This window comes from Pezoporus occidentalis, unplaced genomic scaffold, assembly GCF_034315485.1.
Source record: "Pezoporus occidentalis ecotype Australia unplaced genomic scaffold, CSIRO_AGI_Poc_V1 ctg373, whole genome shotgun sequence".
NCBI classification, from domain to species: Eukaryota; Metazoa; Chordata; class Aves; order Psittaciformes; family Psittacidae; genus Pezoporus; species Pezoporus occidentalis.
The window spans coordinates 195,268-217,395 of NW_026915695.1; the positions used below are offsets into that span (position 1 = coordinate 195,268).

At 49.3% G+C, this 22,128-nt stretch overlaps 2 protein-coding genes across 2 annotated transcripts; both read right to left on the reverse strand.

The window, feature by feature from the left end:
- Positions 1 to 5,032: 5,032 nt before the first annotated feature.
- On the reverse strand, positions 5,033 to 5,740 carry LOC134170409 (loricrin). The gene has a single exon (XM_062631774.1). The coding sequence runs from the start codon at positions 5,738 to 5,740 to the stop codon at positions 5,033 to 5,035; it is 708 nt and encodes a 235-aa protein (XP_062487758.1).
- Positions 5,741 to 7,602: 1,862 nt separating this feature from the next.
- LOC134170421 (loricrin-like) lies at positions 7,603 to 9,591 on the reverse strand. Its single transcript, XM_062631782.1, has 2 exons — positions 8,417 to 9,591; positions 7,603 to 7,621 (listed from the first exon to the last, which is right to left on the reverse strand). Exons 1-2 carry the CDS (start codon positions 9,589 to 9,591, stop codon positions 7,603 to 7,605), a joined length of 1,194 nt encoding a protein of 397 aa, XP_062487766.1.
- Between the last annotated feature and the right edge of the window lie 12,537 nt (positions 9,592 to 22,128).

Below are 22,128 nucleotides of genomic sequence, written 5' to 3' on the forward strand. Positions count from 1 at the left end.
GGTTCGATTGGGGTGGTCAACCCTAGGGAGGAGAGACCATTGTCAGTAAGTGTGTGAAGGGCAGCGTGTTTGCCTCCCTCTGCTTTGGCTTTTCCTTGGTGTGTTTTTGAGCCTGCTGGGGCTCGTCAGGATCTGCCCGTCCCATTGCCCCAGCTTAGAGTTTTGTTCTCACAGTGCTGGACCACCCCACACCATCTCAAAGCCTCCATGACCCCCTCAGCATCCCTGATCTCCATCTCTCCCAGGCTCCATGAGCCATTTCCCTGCTCTCTTTTGCTGCATCCCATAAGCATTGGTGCAAGACCCCCTGGGATTATCTCAGGCTGTGTAACGGAGGAGCAAATGAGCTGTGGGCTGACAGTTTATGCTGCACTGACAAGAGGCATATTGGCAAGGGTCTGAAAAACTCACAGCCTAAAGGGGCCCTGGCACAGGCAGTGAATTTGTAGCCAGGACTGGTAGTATCAGAGCCTTGGCAAAATGCACTTGCAAAGCCGTTTGCTCAAAATGAAAATACTCCTCTGCCTTCTTCCCTTCTTGTGTCCTCTGCTCTCTCTGTGCCCTATGGACCCAATTTCCTGAGTTATGAGCATCTAAACCATCTTCTGAGGAGAGCTGAGATTTCAAGGAGGCAGAAGGCATTCAGATGCAGGTAGGTGAGCTGAAGGCTGTTCATGCTGCTCCTTCCTCTCATTGCTTAAATCTGCCTTCTGAGTTCTTTCTTAAGGTTCTTCAATGACAGCTTAATGTTTTCAGCTCCTGAAGATTTCCATTTTCCAAAGGAGCTTAATAAAGCAGGCAGGCTCGGAAGTGCAATTAAAGTTCCTAGTTTAAACCCGAAGTTTCTTATGAAAGATTACCCTTCTGTCTCCCATTCATTCCCAAATTCCATCCATAGAATCATAAAATGGTTTGGCTTGGAAAGGACCTTAAAACCTTTCCTTTCTTATTTCCAGTTTGTCTTTTGAGCCCTGAAGTAATGCAAATATATCTATGTGCGATAAGAACAATACATTTTGCATAATAAATAGGCAATCTTGAGACCAATTTTGATGGCACAAAATTGCCCCAGCAAGAATTTGGCTCCCAATAATCCCAGCACCTGCGGACAGATCCGTCTGTTTAAGAACATAACTCTGCTCAGCTCAGCAAGTTATCATAGGAAGGAAACGTTAGCAGTGGAATAGCAACTCACCTTGGCTGTGAAGGCTCTGCAGAAGGAGAAGAGCGGAGTGAATGAGTTGCTCTCCCATCCGAGAACTTTTATACAGTTCCTAACTCCCTTCCTGAAAATGCAATAAACCCCTGGGGAAAAATGACCAACGTATTTACAAAACAGCCCCGCCTCTAATTATGCCCCATCTTCAAAAGCTTATTCAACCTGGTTTCTTTGATTGACTTGTCATACAGTAGATTGTCTTCCTTGTGTTACACAGCTTTAATTGCAACCCTGCCCCGTGCAGGTTGTAATGCTCGAAGAGTGAAAACCGTGTGGGTGGTTTGACTGTCTCACTGTCATGCCAAGATGAGTTTGAGGTTGCAAAATGGGTGGCAAAGGTGGTGCTTTTTTGGGTTTCTATCCTCCTGAAGCCTCTTGCCCAAAGTCTGGAAGGGAGGAGAGGTCACGATGACCGGTCACCTCTAAGTGCTCTTGGCAGGATTGGGTCTTGCACAGTGGACAAGAGGCAGCACTTTCAGGTCCTTGCCATAGAAACTGGTGAGTTTTTAGGAAGTCCTCATCACATGTGGATGCTGGAGCGGGAATCTTCATCAGGGAGTGTAGTGATAGGACAAGGAATGGTGGGTTCAAACTTAAACAGGGGAAGTTCAGATTAGGTATAAAGAAGTTCCTCCCTGTGAGGGTGGTGAGATGCTGGCACAGGGTGCCCAGAGAAGATGCCATCCCTGTCAGTGTTCAAGGCCAGGTTGGACAGGGCTTGGAGCAACCTGCTTTAGTGTGACGTCCCTGCCCATGGCAGGGGTTGGAACTGGATGAGCTTTAAAGTCCCTTCCAACCCAAATTCCATGGCTCTGATTCTTTGATGTCCTCTGAAAGCATCTTTAAAGTTGTCTTCACCCTCTAAGACATCTGCAGGTGCCAGAAGCTTAGCCAAGGGTCCCCTCTTCATCTCTGCTCTCTGTGTCATTGCCCAGAGCAATAAAAGCAGGATAATGAAGCCTGTGGCGACTGTGGCTGGCTCCAAGAGCTACAACTGGAAAGTGACCTGGCAAGGCCAGGTAGCGGTACAGGCCACTTTTGGATGTCTTGACTTATACCTATGAATACCCCCAAAATGTGGTGCAGTTTCTCTACCTGTGTCACCTACTTCATGTCAGATTTTACAGCCATTTCACTGATACTGACAGTTACCCCTGATTTTCATTGCTGCCATTTTTCCCTAGCCAACACTAAAAAGCCTTGACCACAATTGCTCTTTTAAAATGCCTGGTTTTCTGCTGTTTTAGCTGGTTTTTCATTTGCCTGGCTCTGAAGCAGCCATTGCCTGTGATGGGAAATATGTGCCTACAGAACCCTCTTGAGCAAACCTTGCACCCATGAGTAAGCTGTGAGTAAAGCACTAGCTCAGAGACCACGTACCTAGCTGACCACACATCTCAAGCTCGCCCAGCTCTTCCCTAGGGCAGGATGGGTGCATTCTGGGTGCAGAGCAGCAGTCTGGCCCTGGTGAAATCAGCTGTGCAACCATGGCTTTGCAACAGCCCCGGTTTCACCTTTTTCCTCCCATTAGTGACTTGAGTGTGCAATTTTTGCCCTCTGTTTTCACTCCTTTTGCACCTGACTCCCTCTGCAAGCATGGGAGTCAAGGTTTTGTTGGGCAGAGACTGACCGAACATCTGAAGCAGAGGGGTGGCTCCCACTTGCTATCTCCAAACAATTTCTTTAGCTTCTATCCAGAGGCACCAGTTCTGACTTTCATCAAGAAGCCAGATTCATGTTTACCATTCAACCTGCCTGTTTACTAACAGCCAAAGCAGAGGGGGCTCTGGCTTTTGCAAGCACCAACATGCTTGTGGGCAAGAGTCCTGCGTTATCACAGTTCGTCAGCCACGAAGAACGATGTTGCACAACAAGGGAGGAGGAAATCTTCAGGTACAAATGCGCATGTGTATCCTGTGTATAAAATCCAGCCTCTGCCTGCTCTCACCCTCATGCTGGAGATGAGCTATAGCTGCCCTAATGTGCAGAAGAAGGCAGTGGGATGCAGCCCCAGCTCCTTGTGTTCAAGCTCTGGGTGCAAGAGCATCTTCCTTCTCCCTGGGTCTATTATACTATCACAGAACCCCAAACTGGTTTGAGTGGGAAGGAACTTTAAAGCTCATCCAGTTCCAATCCCCTGCCATAGGCAGGGACACCTTCCACGAGAGCAGGTGGCTTCAAGCCCTGTCCAACCTGGCCTTGAACACTGCCAGGGATGGGGCAGCCACAGCTTCTCTGGCCACCCTATGCCAGGGCCTCACCACCCTTACATCATCGAGCCCAGTCAACATCTAAGCTTGTGGAATGCTTTTTGATACAGGCCTCAAAAAGCCAGCCAGATGGGACAGGGAATAAGGAATGTACTTCTAGTGTTTTCTATTTCTGGGATGTTTTTTTGTCAGTTAGTCAAATAAACAAGAAGTTTTTGGCTACTCCAGACTAATCAATGTTCTGGAAGTCTCTTGGAAGTTGTTTGAGTTCCTTCACTACCTTTGGTACTATCAGATAAAGTAGGGAAAATAACAGGAATCAATAATGAAGTGGTAGATTTTAGACGTACAAGTGGATGCAAATAAATGATATCACAGACTAATTTTAGAATAGAATTTAATATAGCCGGTGACAAAACCTTGTGTAATGTTCCCCGTGCCACAGGCTTACAACATTTTACAGCGTGAATGATACCCATTGTGGCACCAAACACGCGGCTGGAGCTCAGAGGATTTTGGTTTTTATAAGCTGTGGTGTTTTACAAACATCAGAGCAAAGCTTTCTGGGGTTTTATTGAGCTGAAAGGGCCAAAATCTCTTTTGCAGGTGGGTGAAAGGTATTGTACAATGTAATTTTGTGCTCTTTAGTGTTCCTTTGAAATGGGCACAGATCTATGGGTGAGTCTTTCCCCTTCATTACCAATATTTGGAGGAGTCAAAACACCCTAGGGAACAGTCCTGGAACCAAAATGTTTGGCAAATACCACATAACAACCAGCACTGGATGTTCAAGCCTCCCCCGTGTGTCCCATCAGCACAGAGGAGCCATCTTCTGCCTGTGCCTAATTTAGGGCCTGATCCTATCAAATGAAGCAGGTTAATGCGAAGAAGCGAACGAGCTTGTTCCAGTTGCCTCATCTGGTGCAAGCAGAAGGTTTACGTGCTCTTGGCTTACGACATCGCCTGCAATCTCCCTGGGCCAGGAGCCTGGTGTGTAATTTTTTCCAAGTAAACAACTCTGCACTCCCAAGGTCACGGTGTAAATAATAATCAGTTGGAAATCACCTGGGTATTTTGCATATCTCCTTACTGTAGCTTGTAGAGTCTGGCCATGGAGAGGGTCTCAGCAGGGCACAGCATTTCCATTTGATGGGGACAGCATGGGGGAAGCTCTGAGTTCATCAACAGCAAAGCTAAGAGCCTTCTCTTGCTGTTGAACATGGTTTAATTCTATTAAAATGAATATTATTTGAGTATGGTTGTAAAATACATATCAAAAATGTTTGAGGGTAAAGCTTGTGAAGTGGACTCACTGAGTACCTGGATTTTGAGTAGAGCCAGAAATGAAAGGATTCATTCAGATGCTAGTCCCACAGACTATGAAGTTTTATTTTCCAACCCACAAGCAAAAGAAGATGGAAAGAAGAATCTTTCCCTGTCACCAAAGCACAAATCACTTTTCCCAGCAGTGCTTGCAGCAATGTTTCTAGCACAGCCCAAAGTGAGGAATGCAGAGCTCCCTGACTGTAATGACATGGTTGGGTTTGTGCTTTGTGGCACATCCAGGGCACTTTTGCTTGAGCAGTGGTGGCTGCTGGGTCCGTCACTTCTTCTTGCTCTGGGGCCAGTGGTTGCTCTGCTTGATCTGCTGGGTCTCGATGTTGGGAACCACCACGGGGCATTTCTGCTGCACGGCCTGGGAGGACCCAGCACCTCCAGAGCTGAGCTCTGGGCCTGAGTATCCCCCCGTGCTATAGCCCGATCCCCCACTATAGTGCCCTGATCCACCACCTGCCCCTGGGATGCATCTCGGTGATGCATCGTGTCCGTATCCACAACCTTCTCCCGCAGTGATGCCCATTCTCTCGCTGTGGCAGCCAGATCCTCCACCTGAGCTGCCAGTGATGCTCCTGCATGAGTCCTCACTGCCATACCCTATTCCTCGCCCAGCACCATAGACAGGGACTGTCCCCCCTCCAACTCCCCAGCCAGCCCCCCCACTGTCCCCACTGGATATTACAACAGATCCATCACTGCTACATCTGTACCCCCCTGATACACTGTGGGTGGATGATGTTGGCATGGGCTCGAAGGATGAAGCTCCCCAGCTGTACATGACCGAGCCTTCCCCACCACAGAAGAAGGAGCCATGTCCCTGGATGTTTGGGAAGCCGTGGTGCGAGGAGATTTCATTGCTGTAGCCCCTGTTCCGCCGGCCGCATCTCATTCTCCCTCGGAGATAGTGATAAATCTGAAACAGGAAACAGTCATACCCCAAATCTGGACCATTTTGATTCAATTTTTGTACCATTTTCAGGTGGTGTGGTCAGAAAAGCGTGTATGTGGGTGAGTGTGGGACAAAATTGGGTTCTACCTAGCTGTTCTTCAAATGCAAGAGTGTTTGATTCTTACTTGCAGAGATTCTCTTTTTCTCCAGGGTGTATTTTTAGAGAAATCAAAATATGAAATATATTCCTGTAATATGTGACAACTACCATGGTTTTCCCCACTCATCTTCATGAGCTGCAAAAACAGCGAGGATGAGCCTTGCTTCTGTTTTTAAAACATGGCAAGAATGGTGGATCCAAATATCCATGCAAGATGACATCTCTGGCTGTTTTATTGCCATCATTGCAAATCATCCCCAGAAGTCTATTACATAAGGTAATCGGTACATAGAAGCATGTAACCATTGTGAAACACAACACAGGCTTGCTGTTTTATATCAAGAATGTGCCCTGCATGTTGCAAACACCTTCAAAACTATAAAGACAAAGCAGTCACCACATGCTGGTCCAACTACAGGCTCAGCTGAGTTTTCAGCCTCTTTCAGCCCCATTACCTGGCTTCACCTTGCTTCCCACGGATCTGATCCACACCAAAGCCAGAAACCATACAGATCCTGAGACCCTCTCTATGGATTGCCATGCAGCATGGATACTGCTGCAAGCACGTGTCAAGATATCACGTGAAGCTATCTCCTTTGAGTATGAAATAAGAAAGACCCATAAAAGAGCAGACTTACCCTTCTCAGCCATTGGAAACACATTTAGAAGCTAAAAGTCGACTGAATGAGGAACTTTAACAGACAGGAGCTCTTATATGGCATTTAGCATATATGGGAAGTGAGACACACTAAGGAATGGCAAGGATTTATTTACCAAACACTGATTTCAGTGTTTGCTTTGACTCATGACATCTGATCAATATCTTTCCTTCATACTGCTCGTTGAGTTGCATGAGGCAGTAATTGCTACTTCTGCTTAATGATCCTATTCCTGTGCTCCTGCCCTGTGCTATGGAGGACCGCTTTGAGGTGATGATGCTGGGGGAGACCAGGGGAAGTGGGTGAGAGGGTGAGTGTAGGGAAATGCTGAGCAAAAGTGTGGGGCAGAGGGTGGTGGTGGCCAGGTCCTACTCAGTGAAGGGCATGGAGGCTGGTTCAGCAGTGATAGCAGTGCTCGGGGATTGCTTAAGATAGTGATGTGTGGGTACCCATGGGAGGGGAAGACAAATGCTCAGAAGGCATCTGGTGGTACAACACAGCACATGGATGCCTCCAGCATCTCACTGGTGGCTCCAGTGGGAGATTTTCCAAGGAAGACATTTACATTCAAACCAGAAGCTCATCAGAATTTTGCAAGGGTGTTAGAGATACTCTGAGAAACCTTAGAGGCCCTGGGGAGAACTGTGGAGGTATGGATGTCCTAACACTTACATCTACTGTGACTGGGTTAGTCTAATGAGGGATTACGCCTCCAAATGCATTCCTTCCTCATTTTTGTATTCTATGTCCTTCCTCTAGCTTGGAAACAGCAACAAGCACCAGGGAAACTGTTCTGGAGGGCTGCATGGGACTTGTGCAGTGGCCATGCTGGTAGTGCTGCCTTGTATGATGTCCTCACTGCAGCCTGTTGTGCTCCAGCTTGAGCCCACAGCATGGCTTTTGGGCTGGATTACGTTTTTCCAGCTCTGCTGTGGGGACAGTGAGTCCCAGCATTGGTAAAAGGTCATGTCTAGGCCACATCTGGCAGGCAGAAAGCCGTGCATGGACGTGGTGGTGCTGCCCTTGGCATTTCAAGGCAGATTTCAAAAGCTCGGGCGAGGAGGGATTGATGGCCTGGAGACATGATTTGCAGTGTGTTGAGCTGCCTGAGGGACTTGCTGCTGGTTCTATTTCCTTCTGCCTGGCCTAGGGCTGATTTGCCTGACTCAGTGTGTTGAGACTTGCCCTCTGGGTAGAGATGTTCTGAGGTTTGCAAAGCTCAAGGGAAGGAGAATATGGCAGGGACATGGACATTGGCTTGGTGTTATTAACCACCCCCATGCAGCAAGAGCTGCTGTTGAGGGTCAGCCCTGATCCCTGCTTTTCAGGACTGAGCCTCCTGGGCTTGGTCATGTCTCCCAGCAGCACCTCATTGCTCCACAGACATGGTCATTGCATGCTGGTACCTCAGAGGACATGGAGCCATGAGCTGGGATGGAGCTTCACAGTCCCCAGGCACCAAAAGGATGTCGGATGCTGTGGTTGTTCCATGTTCTAGGCTGTGCTGTTGCACTGTCATGGAGAAGTGGGGAAAATGAAGGGCTATAAAGTGGGTGGCTTTAGAGCTGCACCACCAGCAATACACTATTGAAGTCAGCATGTTCGTTACAGAGAGGAGTAAAATGCCATCTCTAGCTTCCAAGAACATAAGAAAAAAGAAACTTTTTGCCAAAGACACTTAAGATATTATTACATTTATTAGATATAAAATATGCTCCTTGGAAAAGCAGCAGAACCATATCAAAAGCATTTTAACAGCACCAGGCTGTTAACCCTGGACTTCACAGCACAGAGATGCACCATCAAGGGAAGGGGAGAGCACATGGAAAGGAGCAGGCAAACAGCCAGGTCCGGAGGTACAAAGGTGACATGGCAGAGGCAGGGCTGCTCTTGCTGACTGCCAAGGCTGCCTTTGGCTGTTACTTGTGGTATCTGGGGAGCCAGTGGCAGGACTGCTTGGTTTGATGGGACTGGATGTGGGGGACGACAATAGGGCATTTCTGCTGGGAGGACTGATAGGACCCTCCGCTGCCCCCTCCAGAGCTGATGATGATTGTCTGGCCTGAGGAGCCACCACTGTATCCTCCGCTGCAGCATCCAGATGAGCCTCCTCCACCACCTGAGCTGATGATGATCTGGCCAGATCCCCCACTGGATCCACCGCTGTAACCTCCTCCTATACCATAGCTTGAGGAGCCCCCACTGCAGCCTCCAGAGTATCCTCCACTGCTTCCACCTCCAATGATGCTCTTTGATCCTGAATACCCACCACTGGATCCTCCACTGCAGCCTCCAGAGTACCCTCCACTGCTTCCACCTCCAATGATGCTCTTTGATCCTGAATACCCACCACTGGATCCTCCACTACAGCCTCCAGAGTACCCTCCACTACCTCCACCTCCAATGATGCTCTTTGATCCTGAATACCCACCACTGGATCCTCCACTACAGCCTCCAGAGTATCCTCCACTGCTTCCACCTCCAATGATGCTCTTTGATCCTGAATACCCACCACTGGATCCTCCACTGCAGCCTCCAGAGTACCCTCCACTACCTCCACCTCCAATGATGCTCTTTGATCCTGAATACCCACCACTGGATCCTCCACTGCAGCCTCCAGAGTATCCTCCACTGCTTCCACCTCCAATGATGCTCTTTGATCCTGAATACCCACCACTGGATCCTCCACTACAGCCTCCAGAGTATCCTCCACTGCTTCCACCTCCAATGATGCTCTTTGATCCTGAATACCCACCACTGGATCCTCCACTACAGCCTCCAGAGTATCCTCCACTGCTTCCACCTCCAATGATGCTCTTTGATCCTGAATACCCACCACTGGATCCCCCACTGCAGCATCCTCCTCCACCACCTGAACTAACAATGATCTTCTGGCCAGATCCCCCACAGGATCCACCACCGTAGCCTCCTCCCATGCCATAGCTTGAGGAGCTTCCACTGCAGCAGGATCCACCTCCTCCACCCCCAGAGCTGACGATGATCTTGCCACCGCCGTAGCTGCCTGAGCCCCCACAGTAGGAGGAGCCCCCGCTGTGGCAACCACTGGATTGATAGGACATTCCATGGCAGCCTCCGGAGCTCTGTCTGGAGCACATCTTTGAGCAGGGACCCTGCAAGAAACAGTGCTGTCAGAAAGGAGCACCTTGGAGATGCTGCTGAACCTTCATAGCAAACCAGAGATGGAGCAGTAACCAGGAAATGCCCCATCTTCCCCTTCTTCTGCAGTCCTATGAGACTGGCAGCTCCATAAACTCCCTCACCCTTGTTAGGCAGCAGGGAAGACCTCAAATGAAAAGCACCCATGGCCTGGTCTGCAGATCACAACAGGTATGGAAATACTCTTCATGCAGGGAGACTGAGAGCACTTCTAGAGATCTGCACATGTGCTCTGACATGTTGAGAGCCAGCAGTCTAAAAGGTTTAGTCCCACTCTAGATCCTTCTGGATGTCCAGACTGCTAAAACTCACAGCAGCTGAAAATTCAACCCTTAGAATGCTAGCTACAACTCCCTTTTGCAGGGAGTCCAGTCCAGTTGGCACACCAAATTGGTCTGCCATGAACCCCATCCAGTGTTGAGCCAGGATGGTTCCCTCATTCAAAGCATGCTCAAAGACCAACTGGTGGAGCAGCCTCTTTGCATCGGGATCAAAAGTTTTCCATATCAATGGGCTTACCTTGAGTGCAAATGGAAATGTGTGCAAGGCTCCGTTGCAGGTGAATGAAGAGCCTTGGGATAGGTGAGCTTTTATATCAATACATTAAGCTCTTAAGGGAAGTGAGACACCCTATGGAATGCTGATAGATTTATTTATGAGCCTGGCTTTAGATACCTCCTTCTTTGACTCACTTGAAGCATATAGGTGCTGACGAAGGAGATGTATCAATCATGTTCTTCATCGCTGTTGATAATTCTACTCAATGATTCATTTTCAGGAGTCTAGCTCCGAAACTTAGGGTCAAACATCTTCTGGGGGTCCCCTTTGGTGGCTCCCCAATGCATTGCTGCGAGGCTGTAGCTTTTTGGGTACTCAGTAGGGTGGAGACAAAGCAGATGCTGAGGGATGGAGGCTGAAGTGAGTTAGGCTTGGAGTGTGATGGAAGGAGAAAGGTAAAGGATGCTCCAGAGTAGGGTCCCAGGGAATTCTGGGGGAAAGAGGGTTTCTTCAAAAACTGGAAAGATGGGGAGCTAGGTGGGGAGCAGGCCTGTGTCCAGTCCCTTAGGAAAGGCAACTGTGTGGTCAACAGGCCAGAGCTACAACCTGTAATGGGCAGTGCACTGCTTTGGAGCACTTCAGCCCAAATCCATTTCAGAGGGCCCCATGAGGGTTGCAAAGACGTGGTGGCCACTTCCCTTCACCATTTTGGGTCCCCAGGGTGAATTCTGCTGTTGGATTGAGCAGAGGTTATCCGTGTTCAGCCCCAGCTTCCTGGAGTCCCAATCACCCCTTTCTTTGCAAAGGTGCATTTGAAGGCCATCAAGACCCTACCCTTGAACTCTAGAACATTCAACATCTCTTCTGTCTCAGCAAGACCTATTTTCTGAGGGTCCTGCTTCATGCCTGGGGCTGGGGAGGTATCTAGGTCTTTTGCTTGCTGGAGAATGACAGTTTGTGAGAGTTATTGCAGTGCTGGCTGCTGTATTTGCAGCAGCTTCACCCTGTCACTGCGTCACGCGTGCTTAAAGGTTGACAATAGCATCCACCCTCAATGGAGACTGAGTAGAGGAAAGAATAATTGGGGGGTTTTAGTCAAGCGGATGCATGACAGCAGCAGCAGACAGCCCAGCCCTGTCACAATGGAAATGATGGTGAGCATGGATGCAACTCCATTGGTACGGGGACGGGACCATCAACACCAGGAACATGGGTTCAAGGGGCTTCCTTCATTTTGCTTTGGACTCCCTCCAGTGGCCTTAGCTCCACTCTCATCACCAATGGGAAATTGAAGGTCTCAGTGCAACTCTGGCTCTAACCTGTGAAATCAGTCTGGGCGTTGTGCTACAGCATCACAACACCTTGATCCCTTCCGTGACTTCACCCTGTAGGGACTTGCACAAAGGGGCACCTAGGATTTACAGCTCATTGGGATCCAGGGTGTGAGGGAAGGCTGTGGAAGCTTTTGCCAAGGGTGGTGAGAAGTGGTCATGCAAACGCTGCTGTGTAGAGACCCCAGGGCTGAACCCTGCAGGGACTGGAAACATGGGACCTGTAGGGGACACATGTGTAGTGCTTGCCACACATGGAGGAAGGTGGTTGGAACCACAGCTGCTGGAGAGGTCAACATTGCCACCACTTCCCCTAGGATAAAGAGGAAGAGTTTTGGGTGAAGGCAAGGATGAATGCAAGAGGATTTGTGGTGGAGGCTGCCTCAAATGTGGGCCACGCTGCCTGTTTTCTGATGCTGTCTGGACTCTTTTCAGCCCTATAGACCAGTCACCCTCAGGGTGGGCAGACAGGTCAAATTGCCTTTCAGTCTCACCATTGCAAACACCACAATGGGTAGTGCCTTGATGGGCATTGCTATGAGAGAAATAAAACCTTACCCAGCTCCTACAGCTTCCCAGCAGCTTCCTTCATGCAGATCAATGCCAACACTGATAGAATGGGACGTGGTAAAGTACTTGTGTAAGGAGAGCTCTCTAGCTCCAAAAAGCAGAAATTGTTCAGTCAACTCAAGTGACTTGAGATCCCTCAAGTGTTTGGATCCCTTAGTTTTGTTTCCTACCTACCAGTTGGATGTGTAAGATGGATAAAAACATCCACTTAGCTTAAAATGTCCTGAATGGAAGACTGTCATCACATGTATCCTGAAGAGGAACTCCTGCTGACCTTAGCACAAATGCTACTGAATGTTGCCTACCATAATTAATGGTTGTCTTGTGACAGATCTAGAGCAATGGGGCCAATGAAACCCAACTGTATTTCCAAAGGGTGCTATCGTCTGCCCTGGCAACTCCTGCAGTGAAACCCAGAGCCTGTGATCTGCTTCCTTCTCTGGGCAGGGGAACCGAGGTGGAGGCATTTCCCAGGTTAAAGTTGGAGCCTTTATTTGCCAGAGGGACAACAGTCATCTGCTTAAGAAACAGGGTTTTTCCCAAGCAAGACCTGTTCAGAACCCTCTGCTCCAGCACTCAGGTTGAAGAACATTTCACAGAGGAAAGTATTTGATGTGTTATTCACTTTCTGAAAGTAAACATGGGACTGACAAAGGATGAAAGCAACCGTGAAAAACCAGTTCTCTTAGTACACAGTAATCTTTATTTGCCTTCATATGAATGGGACAGAAGATCCATGTGAGAGGTCACAGCACAGGGGTATAGCATCAAGGGAAGACAAGGGGAGAGGACATGCAGGGAGGAAACAGGCAGATATGGAAGACAAAGGCAGCGATGTTCTTGATGACAACAGGGCTTCTGTGCCTGTTACTTCTGCTGGCTGGAGGGCCAGTGGCAGGACTGCTTGGTTTGATGGGACTGGATGTGGGGGATGACAATAGGGCATTTCTGCTGGGAGGACTGGTAGGAGCCTCCGCTGCCTCCTCCAGAGCTGATGACGATTGTCTGGCCTGAGGAACCACCACTGCCACCACTGGATCCTCCACTGCAGCATCCAGAGGAACTGCCACCACTTCCGCCTCCAATGATGATCGTGCCTCCTGAAGACCCTCCACTGGATCCCCCACTGCAGCAGCCTCCAGATGAGCCTCCTCCTCCACCACCTGAGCTAATAATGATCTTCTGTCCAGATCCCCCACTGGATCCCCCACTGTAGCCTCCTCCCGTGCCATAGCTTGAGGAGCCCCCACTGCAGCATCCAGAGGAACCTCCACTGCTTCCACCTCCAATGGTGCTCTTTGATCCTGAATACCCACCACTGGATCCCCCACTATAGCCTCCAGAGGATCCCCCACTACCTCCACCTACAATGATAATACCGCCTCCTGAAGACCCACCAGTGGATCCCCCACTGCAGCAGCCTCCAGATGAGCCTCCACTGCCTCCTCCACCTCCAATGATGCTCTTTGATCCTGAATACCCACCACTGGATCCTCCACTATAGCCTCCAGAGTATCCTCCACTGCTTCCACCTCCAATGATGCTCTTTGATCCTGAATACCCACCACTGGATCCTCCACTGCAGCCTCCAGAGGATCCCCCACTACCTCCACCTACAATGATGATACTGCCTCCTGAAGACCCACCACTGGATCCCCCACTGCAGCATCCAGAGGAACCTCCACTACCTCCACCTCCAATGATGCTCTTTGATCCTGAAGACCCACCACTGGATCCTCCTCCCATGCTGGATCCTCCACTACAACATCCAGAGGAACCGCCACCACCTCCACCTCCAATGATGATCTTGCCCCCTGTAGACCCACCACTGGATCCCCCACTGCAGCAGCCTCCAGATGAGCCTCCTCCTCCACCACCTGAGCTAACAATGATCTTCTGGCCAGATCCCCCACTGGATCCACCACCGTAGCCTCCTCCCGTGCCATAGCTTGAGGAGCCCCCACTGCAGCAGGAGCCTCCTCCTCCACCCCCAGAGCTGACGATGATCTTGCCGGAGCCCCCGCTGCTTCCTGAGCTGGAGCCCCCACAGCAGGAGGAGCCGCCGCTGTGGCACCCGCTGGACTGGGAGGACATCCCATGGCAGCCTCCGGAGCTCTGTCTGGAGCACATCTTTGAGCAGGGACCCTGCAAGGAGCAACACGTTTTTACTCAGGAGCAGCCATTGTCATCAGGAGAATATTCCCCAGCCAGAAGGACCCATTCACATCCCAACAACAACCTCCAGAACCAATGAACTTCCATTCGTGTAAGCAAGTGGTGCTCCATAGATCCCAGACTCACATAAAGCTTTTTGCCAACAGATTATCATGTTGCTGGTTACTCAACCCATTATTTATAGAGTCCTTCATCCGATGGCTGTTCCATCTCCATCTCTATACTAACAAAACACATCACTGAGTAGCATGGGATGATCCTGAACCTTCTTGTCCTTCAAGCCACCACCCATCAGATGCACTTTACCAAAGCATTTATGTATTGCAAGCATGAAAGTAAGCGAAGATCCATTCCTTTTGGCAGAAATAGACTTACCCTTCTTGGTCTGGCAATGTGCACAGGGCAAAGCTGAGCGAATGAAGCACTGAGAGATCCATCAACTTTTATACCCTTTCTAGTTTTCCCAGGCGGGAAGTGAGGCATGTAAAGGAATGGTGATAGCTTTATTTACCAAACAAAGTGTCCTCCTTCAGCCCACTTGTCCTGACTCATGGAATCAGATCAATGCTTCTCTAGTGCATCACTTCCTAGGCTACCTGCAGTTTTGCTGCAGGTATCATGTGAGCTCCGCTCCCGTGGTTGACGCTCTTGGTAGGATCGTGGGACTCCAGCTAAGAGATGCTGCTGGGGTAGTGGTGAACAGCATAAGGGGCTGTGGTTATTGTGTGTAGAGACTATGGAGATGCCACAGGGTACGAAGAAGGCTGCACTGGGTAGGAGTGCTGATGCTGGGGCAGCAAAGGGATCTCACATGCCTGGACTTTCCCACTACACCAATGAAGTGTTGACCTGAGTTTTGTTTGAGTGCACCACTATGGACAATACAGAGGTCAAGCAGTCTTTATAGTGCCTCTGGGACCTCAGGTGATGCCTGCTTTAGAAAGGAGTTGAAATGCTGCAGGTAGAGGGTAAAGATACATTGTTCACCCTCTATATCAGTATCTTGATGGGTATTAACCAAAAGGATGAATTCATCCCAGTTTGGGAGATAGCTTGGTGTTTCTGAGGAAGCAGCAAGATCTAAGGATGCTCTGTGCTTCTGCTGTCATCCTGAGAGCCTCTGAAATGTGGCCGATGGCTTCAATGGTCCTGGGTGAACTCTGGGTGCAGGGATGTTCAACAGCATTGCTCCCGCCTCCTTGAAGTGGGACCCCAAGCTTTCTGTTAGCACTGTGCAGGCAGCGGTGGTGTTTGTACAGTTCCCAGTTACTGGTATTTTAGCACCCTATGACTTTCCATAAGGAAATCCCGGGAATTCACCTGTTCCAGTGACAGCACTGGCTGAAGGAGCTCATCTGGACACCTGCATCCCTGGAGTACCCAAGGATGAGAGGAGAGAGGGTAAAGGAACATATTAAATGTTAAGCTTTTTTACCTGCTATAGGTGTGGGTCACTTCTGTTTCTTCTGGGACACTTCCAGGCATCTGTCATCTGCCTCACGTAGAACAGTTCAGGCAGAGAAGGTTTATTTTCCTTTCCCTGATAATTGCCAGAATAAACCACATCAAAGAAATCACTTCCCATAGGGAAACACCCTCTGAAGACTCATACCTGGAGCTGCGTTTTATTCCTGTGGGAATGAGGACATCCCTAGTTACTCCAGGCTTAGCATCTTAGCCCTTGGAAGGGGCTTTCTGAAGCCCTGTCCCTGCTGCTGGCTCAACCACAGGTTCAGAGCTGGAATAAGGGTTGGAGACACCCCTCATTTCTCCTCCACTGCTACTTGGTGCAGCTGTGAGCACCAAGAGCTCCTGCACCATGCACATGCAAGGGCTTCAGCTTCACACACATGATAGTACCTTGCAATCCTTTGTACTGGAGTTTTTGCATTTTTTTCTCTCCTAACTCATTTAAAACTCCTTCGGCATTGCATGATGAGAGGCCCCTTGGAGCACTGTGTTCAGTTCTGGTGTCCTCAGCATAAGAAGGACATGGAGCTGTTGGAGCAAGACCGGAGGAAACCGTGGGGATAATCAGGGGCTGTCTCCTGTATGGATCCAGGTGGAGAACACTGGGGCTGTTCAGTCTGGAGAAGAGAAGCTGAGACCTCAAAGCAGCTTCCAGTGTCTAAAGGGGGCCCTAGGGAGAGGTACTCTCTTCATCAGACACTGTACTGACAGGACAGGGGGTGATGGGTTCAAACTGAAACAGAGGGAATTCAGGATAGATTTGAAGAAGAAGTTCTTTACTGTGAGAGTGGTGAGGTGCTGGCACAGGTTGTCCAAAGGAGTGGTAAATGCTCCACCTCTGGCATTGTTCAAGGCCAGGTGGACAGAGCTTTGGATGACATGGTTTAGTGTGAGATGTCCCTGCCCATGGCAGGCGGTTGGAACTGGTTGATCTCAAGGTCTTTTCCAACCCAGGCCATTTTATGATTCTATGACATTTTGATGAGGTAGGGAGACTATTTAACTTTGTGGTACCTTATCGCATGGGCACAAGTCATGATGACCTGAGAATATTTAGTGAATCCAGCATCTCTTCTACAGGTGGGTTTCAATGCACTTGTGCTCTGTAGCTTTATTACAACAGCATCGACTCAGAATAAAGGCATAATAATGTCAATAACAAAAGTGTAAAGCAAAATCCAACCAGTCAGACACCAAAGCTCTCTAGAACTGCAAGTTTTATTGTTTTGTGCAAGCACTAGAAGATTGAGGCAGAGAACAGCCATCTGAAACCACCCTGGTTGGAGGTTATTGAGACATGACACCAAAAGTTCTGGTCAGATGGAAACTGCACAGGAAAATCCCAAAAAAGAGGAGAAAGGAATAATGCAAATCTTCTTTAATTTAATAGAGAAAGAAATGTCAGGCACATTTGTATCTTGGGTTTTCTGGGTCCAAGAGTCCCTTCTGCAGACACTACTTGTGTTTAGTCTGCGGTGGCCAGGAGATCGGCTGGGTCTGTTGTTGGATGGACATACCTCCAGAACTGGATGAACCACCTCCACCGCTACCTCCTCCTGAGCTACCTCCCCCAATGATGCAGATGGATCCTTGACCCTGGTGGCCTGAACCACCACCACCACCACCACCTCCTCCTCCGATGCTGCCACCTCCAATGCATATTGGGCCTTGGCCCTGGTGGCTGGAACCACCACCTCCTCCTCCTCCACCTCCACCAATACAGATGGGACCCTGACTTTGGTGACCTGAACCACCACCACCACCACCTCCTCCTCCTATACTGCCACCTCCAATGCAGATGGGACCTTGGCTTTGGTGTCCTGAGCCGCCACCTCCTCCTCCACCACCCCCAATGCAGATGGGACCTTGGCTTTGTTGGCTGGAACCACCACCTCCTCCTCCTCCACCTCCAATGCAGATGGGACCTTGGCTTTGGTGGCCAGAACCACCACCTCCACCACCACCACCTCCACCAATACAGATGGGACCTTCACTTTGGTGGCTGGAGCCACCTCCTCCTCCACTACCTCCACCAATGATGCAGATGGAACCTTGGCCCTGATGGCCAGAACCACCTCCTCCACCACCACCACCACCACCACTGCTTCCTCCACTAATACAGATAGGACCCTGACTTTGGTGACCTGAACCACCACCTCCACCACCACCACCTCCACCAATACAGATGGGGCCTTGGCTTTGGTGGCTGGAACCACCTCCTCCTCCACCGCCACCTCCGCCAATGATGCAGATGGGACCTTGGCCCTGATGGCTAGACCCACCTCCTCCACCACCACCACCACCACTGCTTCCTCCACCAATACAAATGGGGCCTTGGCTTTGGTGACCTGAACCACCACCTCCACCGCCACCACCTCCACCAATGCAGATGGGGCCTTGGCTTTGGTGGCTGGAACCACCTCCTCCTCCAGTACCACCTCCTCCAGTGATGCAGATGGGACCTTGGCCCTGGTGGCTGGAACCACCTCCGCCACCACCACTGCTTCCTCCACCAATACAGATGGGACCTTGGCTTTGATGACCTGAACTGCCACCTCCTCCTCCTCCCCCTCCTATGCTGCCACCTCCAATGCAGATGGGCACATGACTCTGGTGGCTGGAACCACCACCTCCTCCTCCTCCTCCTCCACCTCCACTAATACAGATGGGACCTTGACTCTGGTGGCCTGACCCACCACCGCCTCCTCCACCACCACCTCCTCCTCCTCCAATAATGCAGATGTGTCCTTGTTCCTGGTGGCCTGAACTACCACCACCTCCTCCACCTCCGCTGCCACCACCGATGGATCCTTGGCTCTGGTGGCCTGAACCTCCTCCTCCTCCGAAGGGGGATGACGATATGTGGGTCTGGTAAATAGCACCACCACCTCCACCGTAGCCACTGCTGCCTCCTCCATGGCAAGATGATCCTTGGCTCTGGTATCCTTGAGATCCTCCTCCACCACCGCTGTGGCATGAACCTCCTCCTCCACCACTGCCATGGCATGAACCTCCTCCACCACCACCGCCATGGCATCCACCAGACTCAGAGATCCCTTGTCCGTCACCCTTCTGTTGATGGGAACCCATTGTCACCAGTGTCTGGGAGTCCTGCCAAAGAAAGAAAAACCAAGGCTTAGCAAATGCAGGGAGAGAAAAACTTGTGTTACTGAGCTTCCCCATTCTCTTCCAATGGCAGGTCAATATATGAAGATGTCTTCTGCTTCCTTTTTGCTCCCCACCCTTTGCTTCCATATCCCTTGATCAGGTCTTCTACCAGACCTCCTCTATCCATATCTAAATGGCCTTTTCTTTCTAGAGCAGATGCAACCACAATCATTCCTTAATAATCCCTTCTTGCAGCAAGTTGTGGCAATGCCACTACGAGCGGTACATAAGGCTGTGGTACACCAGAATTACCCTTATCCAAATGTGGTTTGGGAAGTTTGAAAGGGCAATAATGCTCATGGAATTAATATTCCGTGGCATACAAGAAACAAAGAACATGGCTCATCATTTGCATAACAGTAACTTCATTGCACTTTGAAATTCTTTAATCTTGGTTTCAAGAGAGCACTTGGTTTCATTTCTTCTTAAAAATGACAAGAGGAACATCCAGTGAAAAAGATACCAGCGATATAAACCCCAGAAGTAGCTGCAGAAAGCTGCAGAATGCCCTAGGTCACCACTTGCAAGGGCTTGATTGGTGCCTGTACCCCAGGTTGAGACCTACAAGGATGCTGTGAAGTCTGAGCACTTCTTTGGCACTTAACCCCCACCATGTCCTTGTCTGCTCTATTCAGCAAGTCAGGTGCCCAAACATGCCAGAGGAAAAAATGGTTCCTCCAAGAATAAAGGTGGTCAAAAGAGAGCCTTTTCCAGTTTAGATAAAGGGCTGGAAAATGAGGACAGACTCCTACTTGGTATTTCAGTTCCTTTGTTTGTCACTCTTTGCTGAGTACTTGCAAAAATTCCTTTTTCTTGGGATTTATATTCCAAGAGTATTTAGGAGCTGCCTGTATACAGTGGTACCACATGGCATTGGGCCCAGAGAAATAAAGGGGCTCCAAAGACCATGTTTTCTATGTCTCAGCTTCCCTTTCCTATGTCATCGCATAATTGCACAGACTGAATCATTAGGAAATAAAAGGACCATAAATAAGGAGGAATTTTGGGGTTAGGAGACCCCAAAGCCTATTTACTCCCACCTTTTCCAGGTTAGCATTCCAAAGCTAGTCAGCCAAGACAGTTTTCATCAGCAGCATCAAACAACTTACCGTGTCCCACGGCACGAACGGGTGGAAAGAAGTCAAATGGAGTGAGGAAACCTGGTGTGCAGGAACTTTTATATAGTATCTAGTCCTCCTCTTGGAAAGAAACAATGATTGATTTATTTACTAGCCAAACCCAACCACAACTACCCACTTCCTTGGCACAATCTTGGGCTTGTCATTTCTGATGGATATCTCCCTTCCACCACCTCTTTTGTTTTCAGCTGTATTAAAGTCACTGGATGGCCCCACCTACTCCTAGTAAAGAGAAGAAACGGGGAAAAGCAACATGCTCAAGGAGTTTCAGAAGAAACAAGTGATTTAATTTCACATCCCCCTTACAGAGGGGTCCAACATTCCAGAAAGGAAACATGGGGTTGGGGGGGGAGGAACTTTTGTCTTTATAATTAGATAATTTATCTCTCATTCTAGAAAATGTTTCTGAACACCCAGACGTGGCTGTGGCATATTATTATCTTGTGTTGTAACTGGCAGGTTAGTAGGAGTGTATTATATGTTTCTAATGACACCCACATTATTGCCAGGGGCTGTAGGGACACACATTGGACTCTGCTCCGATGAGTTTAAGCTCCCTGAAAGACAACACATACCTATACAGACAGAAGCTGAAGTGATGCAAATCTGGGAGGCTCCAGGTCATTTAGAGCCTTGTAGGATCTGACCTACAGAGAAATGTAGGAAATAAACCTTAAAGGCCAGAGTGGTCTTCATGGAGATGTGCCGTGGTGTAAGAGCAGCTGGGATGGGACTTTGAGCTTTCCATTTTTGACCACAGTGGCCTGCAGAGACCTCAGCACAAGAGCAGAGGGACCGTTTGTCCTCCCTGACAGTTAGGGCAGTGAGCAAGGGCATGGCCACCACATTCCCACTTCATGGGTATCATCCATCCACACTGTGCAGGCTGGGAGAGCTGTCTTTGCCCTTGGGGGTGTGAACTGGCCTAACTTCAGCAGCATTTCCCAGTGGTTTTGCTTAGATTGTGCCTACTATGGCCAGTGTACTTGGCCCGTTTACATACTTTTGGCACTAAAGAAAGGCCAAAAGCTATTTTCTTGCTATGTTCACTGGTAGTTACACACGTAACAGCTATGAGAGATGCTTGGATGCTCTGGGCATTGACCGCATTGCCATAAGCAGAGTGAACATGACATGATGGAAAAGGAGAAGTTTGAGGAAAAATCAGGACAATACTGGGAGTTTTATATCCAGTGGACAGATAAATATACAACAGACTCTCTTTAAACCTCTCAGGAGCATGTAAGAATAGGCCCCTCTTGCTGAAAGAGTATAACAGATACGCAGGCTGCACGCAGTGTTTTGATAGATTCACTCAATGGGTTAAGAGATAAAAAGGGTTATCTTTGCCATTCTCCTCTTGAAGCACCTCATCCCTTAACTGTAAGGGTAGTAGTGGAATTGAGAGATAGCATGGTTTGTGTTGGAAGGGGCCTGAAGATCATCCAGTTCCAATCCCCTGCCATGGGCAGGGACACCTTCCACTAGACCAGGTTGCTCCAAGCCTCATCCAACCTGGCCTTGAACATTGCCAGGGATGGGGCAGCCACTGAAGTGGCAGTACTGGAAGGATATTCCACTCAAATATAGCTGATTGTGGCAACAGTAGCTGGTGTTATTATTGCTTCGTGGCAGAGTAGGCTGTGCCACTGGTAGTCTGCTAAGTGCCACCTTCCCTGCTTTGCCAGTGTGCATTTCCTGCCCTGGAGCATGAAACCTGCTCAGCCTTATTTCACCTTTGAGCTTCTGCCTCTCAGATGAAGCTCTGTCGGAAGTGTCACCATGGGAAGAAGGAGGCATCACCAGTAGTGGTGTAGGACAAGAGACCCTCCCCCAGGTGCTCTGTTGAAGGTTCTCAACTGAAAGGGATTTCATGGGACAGCTTCAGGGCCTTTAAGAGCCCCCAAAAAATATTTCTGTTAGAAAAACCTTTGGAAGTCTATCAGCCAGCCTGAGGTTCCACAGACTTGTAAGAACATGTGATTTCCAAAGCCACATTCTGGGTAGAAGAATACCCATATCACTAGCATGTTTTCTTTTATGCTTTATCCCAGCAAGCAGACAGTAGCTCTATGATGTATAAAGCAATGAAATTGGTCAGCAGGCTGCAACCTTGCCCAGGAAC

Coding starts and splice junctions, on each gene's coding strand:
- LOC134170421 (XM_062631782.1), bottom strand. CDS start 9,591: ATGTGCTCCAGACAGAGCTCCGGAGGCTGCCATGGAATGTCCTATCAA.
- LOC134170409 (XM_062631774.1), bottom strand. CDS start 5,740: ATGGTACAAAAATTGAATCAAAATGGTCCAGATTTGGGGTATGACTGT.